Raw genomic sequence first — 20,579 nt, forward strand, 5'->3', positions numbered from 1 at the left:
ATAATATTGGCAGGRTGCAGAGGATGCAAAGTCCATAGGCCATTCCTTATTTCCTCTCTGCTCCCTGAGGGAAGCAGGCAGTGCCAGTCCCACCTTTTGTTCACTGGTGGTGGCCAGGGAGATTCGTGTGGATGTGGCAAACTGAGTCTCTACATGCCACAGCCTGGTGGTCCTGGCAGACATGGTGGTGGCTTGCTGAAGGGCTYCTGGTGCTCTCCACATCCTTCAGGAGTGCCCAGCTGGCCGTGCTGCAGTTCTGTTCTAACAAGAGTTAGAAGCACACCAGTCACAGCAGCACCAGTCCTTAGGAGAATAATCCTGATGGGTGAATTAAGGAAATAAAAATAGTATCCTTTGAGGCTCTCACAATGTGTGTGGGAAGAGCCAGAGTTCCTTGTCAGAGCAGACCCACCAGCCACGGATGCTCACGTTGGCAGCACAGCCATTATTTTGGGACAGTCCTTATGTAACACTGTATTTTTAAACTCCTGTATTCTGGGGATTAAAGCACTGTGAGTAATGCAGCTGAACTCATTAAACTTCTTCACATTCTTCTCACCCCGAGAGGAAACGTTACTCACAAGTCAGTGGTGACGTGGGTGGAGAAGGTCCCAATGTAAAATAAAGATAAGAATAAAGAGGGTTTTGATGATGATGATGTGGTGAATGTACGGAGGTTTCCCCTCTTAGTGGTTTGCTGGTAGCTCTGTGCGTGTTCTGTCCTGGTTCAGCCTTTCATCCAGCTGGTGCTGAGTCTCTGGTTTTAAGAGAATGGCACGTGTGTGGAAAGGGAGGGAAAAGCAAGAGAATGACCCCAGGTAGCACGGTGGGCCCCTGCTGATGCTCTCTGCTGTGTTTTCTCTCCCTCTGCTCCTCAAGCCCACAGCATCTCCTGCCTCCTCAGCCGACATGGCTCCCATCAGCTCCGGCTCCTCCACCTGGACCTCCTCGGGGCTCCCCTTCTCCTTCGTGTCCATGGCCACAGGCATGGGCCCTTCCTCCAGCGGCAGCCAGGCCACCGTGGCCTCCGTGGTGACCAGCACCTTGCTGGCAGGGCTGGGTTTCAGCGGCGGGGGCATCTCGTCGTTCCCCAGCAGCGTGTGGCCCACRCGGCCGCCCGCCGCCGCCGCCCCCAGCAAACAGGCCGGGCGGGCCGTGGTGCCCACCACCGAGGCCACCGCCGCCTCCTCCGGGCCCGAGCGGGACTCGGCGCTGACCAAGGATGGCGAGGGGGCCGAGGAGGGCGAGAAGGATGAAAAGAGTGAAAGCGAGGATGGGGAGCGGGAGCATGAGGAGGAGGAAGAAAAGGACGCTGAAAAGAAGGAGAAAAGCAAGGCGACGGCGGCCACGGAGGCGCGCAATAGCACGGAGCCCGGCGTGGCCGTGGCTTCCCCCAACAGGACTGCTGAGGAAGAAGGAAATAAAACCATATCGGGAGAAGAGCCAAACCAAAACGTTGCCCCCACGGCTGGAGGYGCCGAGAAGGAGAGCTTTGCCGAAGCCGACACTCAGCCCCAGCCGCTCCCTTCCACCCAAGTGCCACCAGCGTTCACCGACGAACTGTACCTGGGCAAGATCCCAAGAAGACCAGAGACAACACGAAAACCTCCAAAGGAGGCCAGGTTTCCAGAGGAATATCCTTCAGATAACAAATTCATCACCATTAACCCAGGTGAGTGATCKGCAGGGAAACCATTTTTAGCAGAATAAGTGTTGGAAAATAACACARTCCAAATTCCTTACTGATTTCCAGTAGATACAACATTTTGTCTGGCTACATCTGAAGGGCAGGTTGTCTCAAGACCCAACCCACAAATTGTTACTGGGGGGAGCAGAGTGGAAAGGAATATCCTTTTATTGGGACAGATTCATGGTCCTTAAGAGAAAATCTGGAAAAATGTTAACCCCCAACATGCTACATCTCGAACTTTTTTGAAAAGAAAAAGGGAGGTGAATGCCATGAACTATAGCTGTGAAATTAATTTGGAAGAGCAGCTGCTGTGCCGAACTGGCGTTTCATGGGAAGTTTGCTGTATGTGCTTCTAGCTAATTTAGTTTATCTGCAGGATTCTCCCTTACTGGGCTTTGAGATGTTCTCCCAAGTACAGGTTCATTGCCAGGGTTTTTTTTTCAACACAAAACCTACATGCTCTGATATTCCAAAACAAGGCTCCTTCTGCCCTGGGATTACCTCCTGTTTTTTCTGTGGGAAAAAAAAATCTCAACCAGGCAGAGTTCACATATTTTCTGTTTGTCCTGATGAGAATTGCCAGTGCTCCCRTACACTCCAGCTCTGGATAGATGTACCAGCTCCTCCGTGTGTACACAGCAAATACAATCTCTTGGAAGCCTGCCCAGGTGATGTGCATGTGCACCAAGCCTGCAGTGGTCAGGGTTTGCTGCACRGGCCTCTGCAAGCTGGTCCCTCATGGTGCTCCCAATGCGCCCTGCGGAATGGCCACACGTGTTCCTGCTTGGGGAGCTCCTGGCACTGGTGAGGAAAACTGCAAGGAGCAAAAGGAGTAGTTGCATATGGATTTATTTTAGATTTAGATTGATTTATTTGTTAGACRAGTTTATTTGAGTGATTATGTGTATTACCACGGCRTTTATGAGATAGTGYRCTTCTTTGTTGTTTTTTGGGKTTTTTCCTACTATTGTTTGTTTTGATAATCTGTAGATTGTTTMATAATTTTCTTTTTCCATCAAAGCTGCTCCAGAGTACTRTGAAAAATCTTTGCATATTTATTTTTCCCTCCATTGATAAGCACAAAAATGCAGATATTGTGCATTCAGTTATAGCTCAGAACCAATTTAAAAAACAAAGCTAAATCCAATCTTTAGTAACATTTGTTCCAGAAATGCTGACCAGCCTGTAATGCTGTGAATCATAACTGTTTTGTTAGRGATCAGATTAACAATGCAGAAGCTGAGAAGCCCCTAACAGGTTGTGCTGGGTTTTTTTTTCTAAACACTGCTGTTTTTCTTGCTCCTCAAGTGGAAATCCTCAAAGGCCAGTGCTCCCACTGAATAGGGTTTGAGATGTCACTTRCCCTAATCACCTTTATGTCAGGAAGGGGGCCTGCTAGAAGTGCTACCCCTTGTAAGACGACATTTGGGAATGCAGGAGAAGGATTTTTCCTCCAGGCTGGATCTAGGTTACCACAGACACAGGCTGGTGAATTAGACTAGCACAAAACCAAAGACTAGTTGCTTCAGCTTAATTGTTCTCCACAGTAACACAGAAATTTGCAGTTCATGCAGACAGACCTGACCTAGCTCATGCCAGGAGCTGAGTTCAGTGAAACCCYAGCCATAGCAAGACCTCTTCCTGTGAGAAAGGGCCTTAAAGCTTTTCCATAACAAGGTAAGCCTGAAATCMAGCCAAGTGAAGACAAGAGGGCATTGCCAGAAGTGTCTGGAAGGATTCCTGAGCACCAGGACAGCTAAGACTGTTAAGACCACTTCCAAAGTGAGCAGAAAGCACCCCTGTAGTTTACTGTGCCCCAGTGTGAGGGCAGAAACATTTTTGGATGCATCTTTTCTCCCTGCATCTTTTATCTTTTCTCTTCTGCATCTTTTCAAATCAGGTTTTTAAAAAAAACTGTCAAGGTTTCAAAGATGTTTTTGTGAGTAGAAAGTTTAATCATTTTAAAGAGTAGAAAATTGTTTCATAACAATGTACACTTGTAAAATTAATTATATAGCATCAAATTARCAGTTGTAAGGAGATAACTGAATGGGGAAGTACTCATGAGTGTGGATGATTAGAGGAGAACAGGGAACTCATGAGAAATTACAGGGAAAGTGCGAGGCCAATTAGTACAGCAAGGCTCATTTTCTTTTAGTGCTTATTTCACACGCACATACACACACACCTCTCCTGAGGCCATGTCATTATTTTCCAAATGGCATTGGCCTCTTCTTGTCTGTGGTATTGGCCAACGCTAATGATTTTCTTCTGTCACCAAACGCTTGCTTGCATTCTCCTCTTTCATTTTCCTGATCATCCTTCTCTCTGTTTTGGTGCCTGCATTAGACTAATTGTACCTTTGATCTGCAACTGTTWCACACACAGCTGCTTGGCATTGTCKGTGACTCTGAAACCTGAAAATTAGAAAAATGGCAATTAAAACTACGCTTTACTAAAAAAGGGGAAAAAAGAAATAGAAAAGCAAGGGGACAAGATGAAACCCAGGATGATTCCATTTAATCAGGCTCAAGTAGATAGTATCCCACAGAATTTTGGTTGGTTGTGCCAGACAGTTAAACAGATCWTTTGTTTTTTAAAGGAGATAACAACTGGGCTGTTGGGCAAAGTAACAGATGTGGGATTGGGGCTTTTGCCTGAGTGGTGAGCTGGGACTGAGGACAGAGAGGTGGATTTGGCTCTTCATCCAGATTTCATCCAGGTCCTCCCACTCCTCAGTGCTCACCCACCTCTGCTGAGCCTCCCACAAGAGGGCTTTGTAGAGACAGAGAGATCATGATGTGCAGGGTTAAATTTCAAGCCTGATGTATGCTTTTAACARAGACTGAATATTGGTTTTTAGAGCAGTCTCTGCCGGATCTGAGGTTACAAAAGCCTTTTGGGGMTAACCTCATTAGCATAATTAAACAYCTGTGTAATTCTTGTCCATAYGCAGCAAGGATTATTAAGCTGTATTTTTGTGTGGCACTTCAGCCATTTTCACACAGAATCACAGAGTGGATAAGGTTGGGAAGGACCACTGGAGTCAGCTCRTCCAGCCTCCTTGCTCTAGAAGGATTCCCCAGAGCACTTTACTCAGGATTGTGTCCAGACAGCTTTTAAATATCTCCAGAGATGGCAATTTACAGGAGCAAACAGCAGAATGGGTTGAAAATGAAGGAATTGAATTATTTGATGCCTGCAAACTATGAATTTCAGGGATAGGATTAACTATGATTGGCATCTGTTACAAAGCAGTGAAAAGCCATGCTTAGTAGTGCACAGCCTGAAAGTGTGACTACTGCAGGAGTGCCTTAAAGAAAWATGGGGTAAAAGCTGCACAATGACTCAAGCTTATGTCGAAGGAAATAGTTCTTTAAAAACATGGGTTTGCCTTTTCATAATTTAATAATATGGGCGACACTATTTTTCAGAATTAATTAATACCTTTCTATAAGTCCATAACTCCATTTACTCAAAGGAAAGGTGAGCAAGTTGACTTTCTCTTAGGAGGCTGGGTGGTCTGAGGCAGATCAGCAGCAGGGCTTTTCTTTGGTTAATGGTATCTGAAATGGTACAACAAACAGAACTTTGTCCTGGCAGTTTGTGCAATGGCAAGGAATGATAAAAGTAGATAGGTTATATAGTACAGCTATGGTTGCTTATTATAGCAAGCAGTGTTACTTAAGGGAAATAAACATGTTTCTTTTCTCAGGAACCAATTACCAAGAATACACAGAAAAAAGAAAAGCGCATTTCACGAACTGTAGAATGCCTCTTTCTTACCTTGACCTTTGTGCAAGAATTGCACTGCCAGAGCCTCCCTGGCTGCCCGATGCCATCCAATACTCCSTGTGCCAGGGCTCATCAATCCAGTGCCTGGGTGGAACTGCTGAATGGGTGGTTCACAGAAGTTACGGATTTTTCCAGACACAGGAGTAGATTTAGCAGTGCCAGGGCTTGTATCATGTGGGACCTCCTGAAACAGATATGCTGTAATAATTTTTATTCCTTCCTACTGGGATGAATTCCAAGCCAGTAAAAGGCAAACTGAATTAATTCAACGAAGGCATATGCCACTGGAAACTGTTTACATTTCTTAGCAAAAATGGAATTTCCTAGTCCRTTTTTTAAGCTTCCCCCATCCCCCGCCAAGTACAGCTTATGGTGGGCACTGTTACAAGGATATGCTGTTGACGCTACCAGGGCTTGACATTCTTGCTTCAGAAAGAATGAAATGGTGACTGCTTTTTTTTATTTCATACCATTTTATTATATATGAGWACAGGAAACTGTAGAGGCCCAGATCTGTCTTTTGTGTGTGTGTGTTTTCATTAACTCTTATTTCAAGTTATCCAGTGTCCTGGCTTTTCTTAGGTTTTTCTGCCATGACACTCAAGACAGACACCAGCTCTCCAGCTGCACTACCTCTGACCCTGGCTGCCATTGTAGTTCAATTTTTATTGGCACTGGTTTGTTTAAGCTCTCACAACACATTACTTAAACAGTGGAAAACACCTCAGACTTTTCTTCAAACGCAGCACAGGAATTGTGWCTTTTCTTCTGAAGCACATCACTGCTTAGGCATTCCCAACTGGAATTTCAGGGCCAACCATCAGCGTTAGGGAATGGCATTTGCTATTCTGACACTCAGYTTATTGAGCACTTTCTTCTCCTCACATCTGTAGTACAGGGAATTGGCAGGGGCACTAAGTGTGTTCTCCACAGCAGACTAAGAGGAGCACTGTGAGCACTGCAGMATTTAATAGTGTGCATTGGGATTCCAGTCCATGCTGTGCTTACAATGGAATTTAATTTTCTTCCCATACAAACAGAAACATATGTTTTTTGTGCTGAAAGATGTGGAGGTGAAACTAAACAGAATATTGTCCTTGGAGAGAACTGAAGCAACACCCTAAGATGTTAGGGTCCCATATATGTTAGGATCCCCCTATAAGGTGGTGGGACTATTAGGCCCTCCTGCAAAGTTTTATTACATCACGTGGTTTTCTCACTTTGTCCCTTTTACTGTTCTGATTAATAACACCTCACAGGCTTACTTTTTTCATGCTTTTAAATGATTTGAAATGCACTGGAAATAACTGATGCCTCAAGACGTAGCATTTTGAAAGTTTGGCAAATACAGAGAATAAGCCTTTGCTCTAATTTGGGGGTTGCTCTTTTTCCTTATTCTTTGCTAGTCAAGGAAATCAAAGATGTTCAATCAAAGTGCACGTTCACTTCCCCCAAACATCCCTCTGATTAGCACCTCATTTAGGCTGCTTGCTAAAGGGCATTACCTCTATCAGCCTAGTTCTTAAAACTAGGAAGATTTCTTGCTGGGCTTGCAGCAGCCTCCAGCCTTGCTCTGTTTTCAGCAGTCAGGCAAAAGCATTTACAATTAACCTTTACTTCCACGTTAGTTGAATTTTACTCCTGCCTACRGAGGAGTATAATCTAAATGCTATTAAAATAGAGTATGACTTCATATTATGTGACATCTGGTGACTTCCAATTATCYGTGTTTTGCCTGCCTATGGTGAAGGCAATTATGTTCTTCTGGTAGGATTTGCAGCAGTTTCAGAAGATATGATAATACAATACTGAACGAGGGCAAGGAAGCATKTTGGTAAGGAAAGACTCACATAGGCTTAAAAGTAGAAGTCAAGTGTGCATGTTTCAATCCTCGTTGAAATCTGAAGCTGTTTATACTAATCCTTTCCCATTACATCCTGTTGACAGGTATTGATCAACTACTGCCTGTTTGTTAGGAAACATGAATAAGATATGGAATCCGCTTCTGCATTTTTCTTTTATCAGTCTGTCTAAACCAATTTATTCGTCAAGTCTCCATGAATTTGCACAAATTAGGTGTCTTTTGAAATGCATTGGTGCAGTGTCTATGCTCATTGGCTCCAGTACTTACAGAACCTCTAGATATTCATCTTATGTAGGATACAATAATTTTAATGAGATGTCATACAAAAAGTGAAGCGGAGTTAACTCAGCCAGATCTCAGGGTATTGATGAACTTTAATTTTGTTCAAAAGCTGTGGCATAATGATTTCTTCTGTCGGTTACAACACATCCTATCCATTCATTCATCCACCCATCTTGACAATCCATATGCTAAAAAGTGCTTTCATATGCAGTAAMCCACCAGATTGTGACAATTCTGCAAATGATGTGACATGACACCCAACATGTTGAGGATTTTTTTATTTTAAGATAGTTACCAAGAAATTTATTTCTGAAGCAAAGTATTRCACTGAGCTTTGCAAACAGGGCTGTCCTGCACTGTTGAGAAACAKAGTGCATTTATCTGCAAACACTGATGACGGAGCACAGCATTTACTCAGTTACCCTGGTGAAATGGCTCACTGGGTTACTACACCTCTGATAATAGGTGCTTGCACGACAGAGTCCTRAAAGTGTCTATGAGACCATAATTACAGGCAGTAGTAAAATCCAAGCCATATGTGGCAATAAACACCATACTTCTGTGCTCTCATGTCTCAGACTGAAGACAAATGGAGTCCCACCCTGCAGTTAGAGGATCTCTGCTCTGTTTACTCATACCATGTAAAAGGGATAAGCTCTTTGTTTTGTTTACACATTTTTYCGTACGGTAATTCTTTTTTCCACCCAGTGATTGGTTTTGTCATGTGTTTTAACACACAGCTGGCAAGAATAGCTCCAGCATGGCCACGAGACCTTCTCCTGGTAAAATGGAATGGATCATCCCACTCATTGTGGTCTCAGCAYTGACCTTCGTGTGCCTCATTCTTCTCATCGCTGTGCTTGTCTACTGGAGGTGAGCCTGTTTCCTTATCACTGGAGAGTGATTRTGATTTGAAACACATTCTAGGTGGTGTTTACAATGTGGTCTTGTGTTTTTGTTATTTTATAGGGACTTATAGTGGTAGTTGTAGCTCTGGATGCTAGAACAGCTTTGTTGGTTAACTATTCATCTGTCTTAAATACTGATTTTTGTGTCRTGAAAATGAGGTCTACCAATGGTCGAGCCAGCTGTAATGGCGACAAATATTCTCACAGTTAGTCCTTCTGAAATGGCTGTTAAAAGTTGTCTTTGYCTTGGCCTTCAGGAAAGGTGTTTCTGGGAGAAAATCCCAGTGAGACTGGCCTTAGTTTCATGGTTGTCCCTGCCACAAACCTCCTGTGTAATCTTAAGCAGTTCTGTCCTTCCTTTGACTGTACTTCAAGAAGGTGGAGTGAGCGTGTTTCAAATTCCGCAGCAATGCTCCGAGTCAGGGTTCTTTAGCATTGGTGAAGAGTTCACAAGTGCAGCCTGCAAGGTCTTGAAAGTAAATATTGCTCTCACAAAGAGACGCTGTCATTCACATCAAAGCACAATGTCGATTGGTGACATTGGTTCTATGGTGGAGAACAGGATTACCATAAAAAAATCCCTCTCCATTTGATTTAGAGCAAACTAAAACCTGCAGCACCTACTTGTGTCAGAACCAGAACCCAGAGGCACCTCATTTGTCTGGAAATTAAAATTAACCAGGGATTAACCACGTACAAGGTATTTAGGAACTATTTCAAAATCTGATTAGATGGGACAGAGGAAAGTAGCTTTAATGAGAAATACCAGCCCATTGATCATTATATTTGCAGAATCCATTAAAAAAGTACCAAGCTATTTTTCAGTACAACCATTTTGCTGACAATTAATTGGCCCATTGTTGAGGCTGAGAACATTTGAAAGAATTAATAAGTAGATGACAATAGTCTTGTGAAAATCATTTCTATTAACATTTGCAAGCAATTAACATCATTACAGTAAGACAGCGAATAAAATTACAATGATGTATGCACAAAATCTGAAATTGGAAAGGTTCTAAAGATCCTATTGTATTGTTCTGTTTTTCAATATACATTGTCTTTATTTGAAGTACTAAACTTGGTGGCATTCACAGCAGGCAAGTCCTGGAAGGGTGTGGTATATCTCAAAACACTGGCATGAAGGGTTAGTAGCATTTATCTAGTGTTGATACAAAATGCTCTTCTAAGGAGGAAAGGTTTTGAAATACGATGCTAACAGCTGTTATCTAGAAGAATGTTGATACCTCTCATTGCTTGCAAAACATTTCARTTTCTTTGCCATTTCACTAATGGATCGAGAAAAATAATTGCAAAATTTGTGTTTAATTTGTTCAAAGAGCAACAATACCACCACTGAGAAGATATTAAAGTTGGTGGAGATTAAAAATTAATATAGACCTGGAAATTATGTCATGTAGCAGTCAAATAGGAAGCAAGAAATAGAGGAACAAACCTGAGAGCACATAYGTACTAGCTTCAAAATAATCTGTGTCTAGTTCTGAGGATTCTTAACAAATACAGAGAGTTCTTAAAGAAGCAAATGTGTGTTTTTGCATAAATCAACAAGCAACTGGAACACAAATCATCGCCAGTAACATTCCACATTGTGCAGACCATGTCATTGAAGCAGCAGCACAGCATTTCATGTGCCCTTTTCAGTGTGATTGCCTTTCCACAGGAAAAAATAAAATGTTTATCTCTGCAAGTGTTTCGAAGTAAGGAAAAAAAAGATTCTGAAGCACTGCAGACTCTAATTCAGAAGTTTGAAAGGAACAGTAATTTGGATTTTCAGGAAAAAATACTTAGCTTAGGATGTAATGGGCAACATATGGAATAATTTGCTGAATAACACCATCAAAGGAAATGGCATGAAAATGAGTTTGAGGCAGATATTTCAGAAAAGGAAACATGGTATTGAAGTGCACAGCAGAGAAACACTTATGGTGAAAGGATAMCCCTCAAGGGGACAGGCATGCTGGACCAAGGGGGCTTTTCAGCAGTTCTTTGTTTTGGTTTGAGAAAAAGCATTACAAAACGAAACCCAGAGAACTAGAAAAAGCAGAAGAGACATAGTTGCCCTTTGGCAATGCATTTTGAGCGTAAAACAAATGATATTTTCACTTTTCCATTTTTGAGCATTTGTGGCATTAGATGATTTGAGACCAGAGGTGACATAAGCAGAACAATGAAGCAGAGAGAAGCCTTCTGCTTTTTTCCATGGCATCAGTGCCCTATTATCCAGGGAGCAAACTAAGGAGTTAAAGAAGCTGCTTGTGAAGGTTTGGCAAGCCATTTATCTTTGTTTGGTCTTTTTGTGCATGATATGGCAAAGAAGTAAGTTTTGTGAAGAAGACTTGTTATAGGGAAGCTTCATTTTCTGTTCTCTTCATTTGAAAAGGAGAGTGATAGAAACAGTCATTGTTTGATGAAATTTCCTTTTTTCATCTGCTGAGCTTCCATGCTGTGTTCATTAGAGACTCCTTGTAATTGAATATATTTGGAAATGATCTGTGCCATTTCTGAACGAGACTCACTTATTTGCAGAGGTAATTTGCTGTTCTCAGTTCCTTTTTCATGTGGATCCTGGACAAATGGTGAAAGAATATGACTCATGTTGGAGAGAAAAAGGGTCACTTCCATCTTTTTCATGTGGTGGTCATCTCAATAACGAAAAGGGATGGGAACTTGCAGGCAAGCAGAGCTCTGAATTATCTTTCTACTAAAGTTTCCTGGATTCAGTACTTTTAATGACACTGCTGCAGAGGGCTGTGTGATTTTAAGTTGGCAGAGTGRAAGATAAACTAGGTCAGCATAATGAAGCTGCAAAAATTGTGCTGCCTTTTATCACAGAAAAATGAGGAGAGCACAATCAGAGGGTGACCAGAGCCACAACATCCGCTGGGGCTGGTCAGTAGTTGGGCTCCCGGGGCAGGAGGGACAATGATGATTGGTTCCAGTTTGCTTCTGAGCACCTTTGATTCCTCTTGAGAAGAAGCTGGCCTGGCTGATCCTTGAGCTGTCACGAGCATGATGAAGGGGACTGTTGCTCCCAGGACCTCTAGTGCTTAAACTGATTTCTTTTAGCATCAAGTTGAGAATTTGTGTCTTAGCAGACAGTAAAGGTGAGGAGACCAGACCCTTTTTTTTGCTGTCCATAGGGATTCACCATTCACTTTTGCACAATGGTGCTTCTTTTTCTGCTTTCCTTTCCTTTAATACTTTCCTTAATACAGCRGTGTGCTGCAGGGAGAAGTACTGAGTATTTCTGAGAACTGTTCACTGGGATTTTAGGATCTTCACTGGAGTACTGCTAGCTCGTCTAGAGCCCGTTAAAACGTGGGCATGGTGAGGTGTCTCCCAAACACATTATTTTTGCATTTCTGGGCATTTGTTTTGCATCTGTGATTTTCTACCCAGACTCAGTATCATGAGATCCATCTGCAGATCTTCAAGGTCAGGTTAAAATCTGACTTGGATTGTCTGCAGCCTTTGCCACTGTTACTCTCACAGCCTTTTCTACGAGCTCCTAGAACTGCAAAGTGTGTTTGGTAGTGACCTCCAAACTATTTAGGGATTGAGTGTGACTTCAGATTTTTTGCAACGAGATGAGTTCCTATAGTATGCTGAGCTGTAATATGGTTTGAAACATGTCTTTGCTACAACTTCTACTATATTCTGTTGCAAATTGAATGAGTCCTGTGTATTGACACTTGGGGTAAACCCAGGGTCTGTGTCAYTTTCCTCTTCACAGAGGTGCAGAGGGTGACTAGAGTCAGGAAATSAACTGAAATACCTCGATACACACTAAGTTCTGTCATTTTGGGGGAAAATAACATATTTTAGGAGGGAGTGGTGACCTTCTACTGTTTGTTGTTCATTCTGATTTTTAATCCGAACACTACAGTCCTATAGACTGTGGTTTCAAAGGGAAAAAATAAGCAGAGAATATTAAGAAGCAATTAAGATTTTAGAGTTTAGCCAACAGCAACTTTTAAATGGGAACTAAATTATAGCCATTTCTCATTTTCAGCTAAGAGGAAGAAATTAATTCACGACTATAGCTAGAGAGTTTTCTTTTTCTTTCTTTTGAACAGATACCATAATTCACCTTGAATTATTGCCACCATCAACATCGTGATCCCRAAGACAAAGTGGGAATATTGTATCGCATTTCTTATTAAATCAAGCTGTTTATACAGTGCTAATATGTTTACATTCAGGGGGGATTTTTGGAACAACACAGCTGCTGCCTTTCAAAGAGCAAGCAAGCTTGCGTTGCTTGTTTTATAGTCGTGTGTGTATATGAGACAGCTTGGGAAAAAGATGTCTTTAATTTTCCTTAGGCAAAACCCTATAGAATTTAGTAGACAGTGAGAGTTTTCTTAGGTTTTTGTTAAGTATCCTGTCGAATTGAGCAGAATCCTTGGGACAAGTCCTGTGACAGAGCATTGTACTTCTCCGGCAGTGCGTCTCTGTGCAGAAGAAATTACATTGAGCAGCAGGAGATGTGTTCTTTTTTCTGACTAAGTCATTGATTTCTGTGTGACCTCAGGCCAAGTCACTTACAGGCTGAGAGTGTTGTTGTTGAACTCAGTGGCAAAGAACCTCACCGGGAGCAAGCTCAGGTGTTCAATATTTCAGCATCTGAGTTCTGACACTGGTGCAACAGCACTGAAGAAGGTTGGTCAGCTGGATTTGTAAATCAGCTTGTAATGTAGAAATGAAAGGTGCACCAAAAGAACCCTTGTATTTATCATGTCTAATAACCATGATGAGGAAAACTACCTTTTGGTGTTAAATTCTGGGGAGCTTGCACAGCCCCATAGCTAAGAGAGTGTTAAAACTTAATTGGGAGAAAAAAACATAACTCCTGCCTGTAGCAGGTTGTAAAAAGTGCTGAAAGTGTTATTTGAACCTATCTCTAGGTTTTATTTTATGAGTACACAATGTGTTGTTCATCTACTGTACTGATTAGAAAAGGAACATTGCAAATTTACAGACCATTGTAAAATTGTTTGCTTACAATGATAAAAGCTTCTTTCAGCTTACTCTAAAATGTTTGTGATTCTGCTCATTTTCTCACCCRTGGAGGATGTTGAGTGGTAACACTTTCTGAGACCCTGAGTGTTAATTTTAAGAATGCCTCGGGTGCAGTTGCATGAGTATTTATTTCAGCAGCAGCAGTTCAGGCAGGGTCCTCTGTTCCTGCCCTTGTTCTGCCCTCTGTGACCCCATTGCAAATGTTTGTACAACCATGTGAGGAGCTGGATTGCGAAATAATCCATGTTCAAAAAAAAAAAAAAATAGAGAGGGGTTTTCGTGTCCTGATTTAAACCAGATTAGCTCTTAGTCTGGTTCATGTAGTAACAGGACAGAGCTGCACCAGCATAACTGAGGGAGCAGCATGGGGCAGGAATGAGGAGGATGGATGGGGATGCTCGCTCCAACACTGCCCTCAGCGCTGCCTGAGGACCACGTCCAGGTGCTTGTGCTCAGCTTGGGGCTGGCAATGCCCCAGAGCTTGTGTCACCACAGGCAGTAGGAGATTTGATAAGGGCAAGAGACTTCCCTAAGCCTGGAGGCAGGCAACACCCCAAGGAAGACGAGGGAAAACGGGCAGGTGAGTGGCTTACCTGAAACTTCCTGCAGCTTTTCTCTCCTCTGCTGTGCCCTGCTCATATTGATCAAGGCATGCCTTTGTTTTTCTCTGGGAATGGCCTCATGTAGGCTCATATGAAGAGGGATGGGGACAGGGCAGATCACTGCCTGGCAAATGGGATGCAGCCTAGCCTGATTTGAGTCCTCTGATCTCCCACTCTCAACCCAGGAAAGGCAGGAAAAACTCTTATTGTGGAAGACCCAGGTTGTGTGTGATTTTGTCAGTGCTGGAGGTGAAGGTACTGAATCTTGGGCCCTTCTGTGATTTGTATCTCCAAATGGCTCGTTATCATTAAAAGGGAGTAGGCCTGTGATCAGCTCCCCCGTGTCCCACTCTGGGGACTGAACTCATCCTTTGTKCCAATGTCAAGCCCTCACTTTCAAGCCGGACACTCAAGGCAGCCACTGGTTGCTTGTTCTGGCTGTTGGTACCGTGCTTTCAGCTCTCATCATTACTCCTTTATGAGAAAAATCAATATGAAAACTTCTCTGGCAGCATTTGTGGTCTTTCATCCAGCAGGACACAGCCTGGGGCAGGGGGCAGAGCCCCCCAGTAGATCCCCCAGACCAAACTGGAGTGTGCTGCTGCTGCGCTCCGGTGTCGACTCAAGGGGTTTTATGGGTTCCTCCTGCAGGAGCTGAGCCTGGCTGTTCCCAAGGCTGGTGAGACACGGGGCTGGCTCTGTGCAGGAAGAGCTGAGGGCAGGGAGCTCAGGACCTGCACCTGCATCCATCCCTCCCCAACTTCTTGCTCCATAACCATTTCCCAAGTGGCTACTTCAGGGYCTTTCAGGAATCACGGGAGTTGTCAGTTGTTATAGTAACAGATCCCCTGATGCTGAATTGGCCCCGAGATGCCCATTTGGGCTTTTGAACAGACTAACTCAGGCTCATTAGACAAAAAGAGAGAGAGACAGATTTGCAGATGGAAAGTTGCTTTTTAAGCATGCTGGATGATCTGTTAAGAGCTTGACTGTGGAAAGGGGCATGTTCCCTCATTATATGCCTGTTACTTCAACTCTTTTTTTAATTAACACTAGGTTTAATTTTTTGTTGCAAAACAGAATTCTACAAGATCCTCTTTCCTTTCTGATAAGGCCAATAGTGAGCTGCCACTTCACAAACCAACATATTTTGTCTTGAGAAAGGAAATGTATTTGCCAAGCTTAAATGCAGATCAGTGGTGATTTCCAGAATTCGCAGGATATGGACAAAGCTCAGAAATTAGTACTTTTAAGTCTAAATATAGAGCATCAGGACCAAAATCAATGAGCACATTCTGATCCAGGAATGTCCCATTTCAAGGAAATAAGAGTGTTTAGATTTTGCTTCAGGTTTAAACCTGAGCCATCCCATTGATGTTAACAGTGACTCCTGAATAACTTCTACCAGCTACAACAGACCTTGCTGTTGTAAATCTGAGTCCACATTACTGAAGAGCCTGCATCATTTCAATGGCTTCTCAGGAACATGTAATTGCAGTATCAAGTTTCTTCTTGCCAGATATTTGAAGCCAGCTTCTTCCTGTGCCCCACATGGCCAGCCTTGGTCTGAAATTCATGAATTCTCCTCTCAGCTGTCCTGTAAATAAAAAGCAAATACAGGTTTATAGAAGGCTGATGTATCTCCAGGTGTAAATAAGAAAGGATTGTGGGGTTTATTATGTGATACACCTTTTTTGCAAGGAAGATTGTTGCAGCTGGGCAGGCAGGGCTGTTAGCAGAGAGGGGAAGCAAGTGCTTGAGTACGTGAAAGGGATCTGCAAGGAATTCTGTAAGGAATACATTATCTTCTGCCCCCAYTGTGCTGGGGATACTTAAATTAGAGGGAAATTTCAGTTGGATATTAGAAACAGCCTCATGAGAGGAAAGACAATAAAGTAGTGGTCTATGGAATTTCCATCATTTCTAGGCTTCAGACAAGGTTAAGCAGCTCCAGTCAGGAGCACCACAGGCACTTCCAGGCCTGTTCTCCACAGCTCTGCAGTGGCAGCTTTAAAGCACACATGGAAGCGTGAGAAAAGAGGAGGGATGGTGCAGGCTGATAAATTGCCCTGTAAATCACAGGCTAGAAGCCTGAAAGACACAGTAAATGCATCATGTTTAAAGTGAATAACGGGAAGCTGATAAAAGAGCACATCTAAGAGTTGGGAGGAGGAGTGAGGGAGGGAGCTGGCTTTGGAGGGAAAGGAAGATACAAATGGGCAGGAAAGAAAATGCAAAGGCAGCTTGCAGAGGATAACTGCGTCAGGAGACCCACAGGTTGGTGGAAAAAAATCTGTTTGGAGTTTGGTTCCATCTGCTCTCCTACAGCAGGGCGCCTAAGAGTAGGGGAGAGTGAAGAGTACAACAATTATTTGGAGTTTAAAAACAAAACAGAGGAGAAGGGGTTGGTGTAGCTGGGTTTGCTGTCCTGTTTGCACATGTCAGTGCTGCCCTGTTAGCAGAGCTGAGTGCCAGCGTGAGACCAGCCCTGGTGCCAAGGGCAAAGACCCTGGGAGCAAACACCCAGAGTGACTGAAGCGAAACATCCCTGCAGGGACTGTTATATGGAGGTATTTTCATGCAAAGGAAATAGGGAATGGTGAAGCACCCATCCCAGTGCTGGCAATCCTGGTGCCTGCTGGGTTRTGACTGCTTTTAACAGTACCTTTAAGTGAAAACTGTCACTCTGAAACTGTAGCACATGGGTCAGTTGTGTGAACATCTTTCTRGAGGCACTTCTATGGATGTGGCCAGCAAACTCAGTGGGATATGCATCACCTTTATTTTGAAAGATAATGTCAAGCATGCAATCATGAGTCAAACAACAGGACAATACGTGCTTTGGGTGTGGAAGACTAGAATTCAAAATACCATGTTGGTGACCTTGAAAATTCCCAAGCACAAAAAGTATACTTTTTTTTTTTTTACATTTGCAATATGATATTTCCCATAAGAGCTGAAACATTCACGCCGTACTTTGCCCACAGGCAAAGGGGGTGAAGTTTATGCAAAAGTCTTGGCAGCAAGTTGGAAAAACTGCTGTTGACACCCCTCCTCAGTGCTTTGTTTAGAGGTGTAGCAGAATCCCCTCAATATTTCCAAAAGTACCTTATTGTGCAGAGAGAGCAAAGGASAACGGGCAAGGGCAGCTGAGGTCAGGCAGGGAGGGATCTGCACAGCTGCAATCGATCTTTCTGTTTTGTTTCTGTGGAACTAATTAAATGGATTAATTGCAGACATATTTTTTTCTCTGGAAATGCCTTCCCCAGTGCTGCTGTAATGGTGAGGTCTGGAAAAAAAAGAGCAAGATTTTATCTGTGCAGTTACTGGCTTAATAGTTTGCAATGCATAAGTTTGAACAAATGTTTTTTAAATATCAAAATATTCTAATTAGCTCCATTAAGAAGCTTTGTAAGTGCTCAGAAGTAATATGCCATGAGGAGTGTGGGTTTTCTCATAAGCACAGTGGTAGAGGATGCCAGGTACCACAGGCATCTCCTACTCATCTGTTRGGTCTCTTGTAAGTTACTGTACAGCAAACTCTTATACAACTTTAAAWTTTTTGAACCCTGACTTTTAAAGCTGTGAGATATGTTAAAGGAGAAACAGATTTCACAAATGCTTTTTGTGAAATTAAATCACTTTATGAAAAGAAGACTCTGTTAGGAAAATTGATGCACTCTTTTTCTRTTCCCCTTTCCAGCTCAAAGGAACAATTCACTTACTCATCGTAATTTGATCTGTTGCTAGTTTATATATTTTCTATAATATTCTTAGTATGTAAGAGWATGTGTTAAAGTGTATACAGGTATCTCTGGAGTAGATTGACTCTCATAAATTGGTAGGTTCAGAGTTAGAGCAATGTCTCAGACARACTGTGAATGAAATATCCTATAATACAGCTAGATTTACCCTGAGGGAGCAGTATACCTCTGCTGTGAAACTGTGAATTAACCACAGCAACCAGATAAATTATATTTTTTCTCTCTCCTTGTAACCATAAAATATAGCTATTGAAAGGCCCTGTCCTGTCCTAAGTCCCACAGCAGCATTTGGACTAACATTAGCACCAGCTATTTCACAGCAGGATGTAGCCTGAGTGTAAAATTATAGGGTAAGAATATTAAATCAATTCAGCAATCTTAGCTGCTTGGATAAATAGTGGGAATCAGCAAACTAGTAAAACAATAACAGGCAGGGGTGGACTTCATTTTACTGTTCTTAAAACCTGTGCAATTTGGGGAAAAACAAGGCCTTGGAATGCGCAACACATTGTGCTGCTATTACAAATGTTGCAAGTGCATGAATTYATTCAGTTTATTGTGGAATGCTGAGTTGGTTGATTTAAAAGAAAACAGTTCCTCTATTGCTATAAACAGCATGTGTTTCACTCTATTGACTTACAGGTTAAAATCCATTTGAGTCCAACTTTTGAGCTGAAACAGGCGTAGGCAGTGTGCCTGGGTCTTGATTGGAGGGTTGTTTCATGTTTTGAAAACCCCATCTTTTCCAAAAAAGAACAAAACCCTTTTAAAATGTCCTACATTTTGACATTTATAAAGTAGAAGAAATAAGTCAAATTTGAATTGTAAAAATATTGTTAATGTAAAAAAAAAAAATAAAAACATTTCTCACTAATGACAAAATGTTCTATTCCCTGAACGTTTAAATTTCTTTTATGTTTTCCTTCTGATCAAACTATCGGCTAAATGGATGGATTTCTGCACTGTGATTCACTCTCTCCAGTCATTTTTTAACCACCATCACAAAGTTTCCARTGTGAGTGCTGGTAAAATTCCTCACATTTTGTAGGAAGCACATCATCACTCAAACAATGATCATTTATTCTCCAGAGTCTTATAAACTTCATATTTATTAGCAATAATTCCTTATTTTAAAAAATTTAATTATAATAATAATAAATAATTAAAGCACACTATTTGCATGCACAAATCACCATAGTTTGACTTGGGTGCTCTTTAATACTGAACCCATCTAGGCAAAGCAATTGTATCTCTGTGGAGATCAATCTTAAAGAATAAAAGAGATGAAAAGGTTTTTAAAACACTTTGAGCAGAGAAAAGATCTTTTTCCTGAGTCTCTGGAAATAAAGTTTTGGCTTTCTAAAGTAAAATATAGTAATTAGGAAATTTGCAAATGGAAATTAGCCTGTGTTGGTCTTTGTCTTTATTTATATCATTAAATGCAGTCTTTAATTAGCATATATATTATTCATGTTTCAATATAATCCATTTTATAAGTCCAAGTTCAAATATAAAAATCAAAATGGGCTTGATGCACCCTATTGTTCACATGCAAAGCAGTTAACATAGATGTAAAGATATGAGGTGAATTGAAACATTCATATTTCATAAGGATGCAGGCTACGTTTTCTGAAATTATGGCTTGAACTCTTATTTTTACTTTTTCTCATTTGCATACATATTAGTCCCTGTTTAAATGATGTGTTAATTCTATTCATTAGACTTCAGTGAATGCTTCWAACTCTCCTGATAATCAAGCACAGGTCCCTGGAAAGCAAATTATGGACTTTCATGTTGCAAAACCCATTGTAAGCGTGACATTTATCACTGCAGAGCCAAATCCTGTGGAGCACTTGGCTGCAGTCAGGAGGGCAGAGGGGTTTTTTCTTCTGCTTATGGTAATGATTGTCATCTGTGAATAAGGAGCTGGCACCAGGTCCCTGATGGCTCTYCAGGAGTGGTTGGGCACTTCACAACTGCTCCACGGTCTTGATGGTAAAAATGCCAGTTCAGCTCTTTGGGGGAATCATTTGACTCAGGTCSTCACACAAACAGCTTTGAGAAAATGGGTGATGAGGAATCTGCTGTTCCATATATCGTGATGGTGGAGACCAGGATGGGGCTACCTAGATGGGTTCTGTACTCTCTGAAGTGCATTTGGCTGTCAGAGCCAGAGCCTGCAGCTTTGGCTTTGCTGTGCTTCCAAAATATGCTCCTACTTCAAAATCTGGAAGAAGAGAGCTCTGAARGCAAAGGCATGAAGGTGACAGCAGTACAACAGGAGTTCTTTCTCCTTTCTGGTTTTCTGAGCCAGAACCTGTAGTGAATGTGGGAAGAATCTGTGGGAAGAAAAGGGGCAGTGAAATAACATTGGAGTTAGGTGTCTGCTGTTGCATATTGATTTGCCAAGGCTGTGTCAATTCATCTCTTTAATTTTAGATATAAAAGCATTGTTATCGCAGTGGCAAACCCAAGGTGATAATTTTGGAAGGTTTTATGTTGATGGGGTGAGCCCTGAGTGGTGCCACACGGGGAGTTGCCATGTGTGCTCTGWTAATAAAAAAATTGATGGGAAGAAGAAAGATTCATATGGCATCTCTGCGAGGRAATGCTTGACATCTTTAAAAGCCCATA

At 42.2% G+C, this 20,579-nt stretch overlaps 1 protein-coding gene and 1 long non-coding RNA gene across 2 annotated transcripts in view; one reads left to right on the top strand and one right to left on the bottom strand.

The window, feature by feature from the left end:
* The window catches only part of LOC130578914 (receptor-type tyrosine-protein phosphatase gamma), a gene marked incomplete at its 5' end in the record, with an annotated part of 132,002 nt that overhangs the window by 58,454 nt on the left and 52,969 nt on the right, over positions 1–20,579 (top strand). Inside the window, 2 exons of the mRNA XM_057375317.1 lie at positions 880–1,672; positions 8,372–8,504. Coding sequence (XP_057231300.1) covers positions 880–1,672; positions 8,372–8,504 — 926 coding nt within the window. The remainder of the gene's footprint in view (positions 1–879; positions 1,673–8,371; positions 8,505–20,579) is intronic.
* Positions 3,640–5,654, bottom strand: LOC130578917 (uncharacterized). Its single transcript, XR_008965927.1, has 3 exons — positions 5,477–5,654; positions 5,138–5,256; positions 3,640–4,107 (listed from the first exon to the last, which is right to left on the bottom strand). It is a non-coding gene; the product is annotated as an uncharacterized LOC130578917 (long non-coding RNA).

The sequence above is a fragment of the Malurus melanocephalus genome, unplaced genomic scaffold (assembly GCF_030028575.1).
Source record: "Malurus melanocephalus ecotype Western Australia unplaced genomic scaffold, MMel_1.1 scaffold_245, whole genome shotgun sequence".
Taxonomy (NCBI): domain Eukaryota; kingdom Metazoa; phylum Chordata; class Aves; order Passeriformes; family Maluridae; genus Malurus; species Malurus melanocephalus.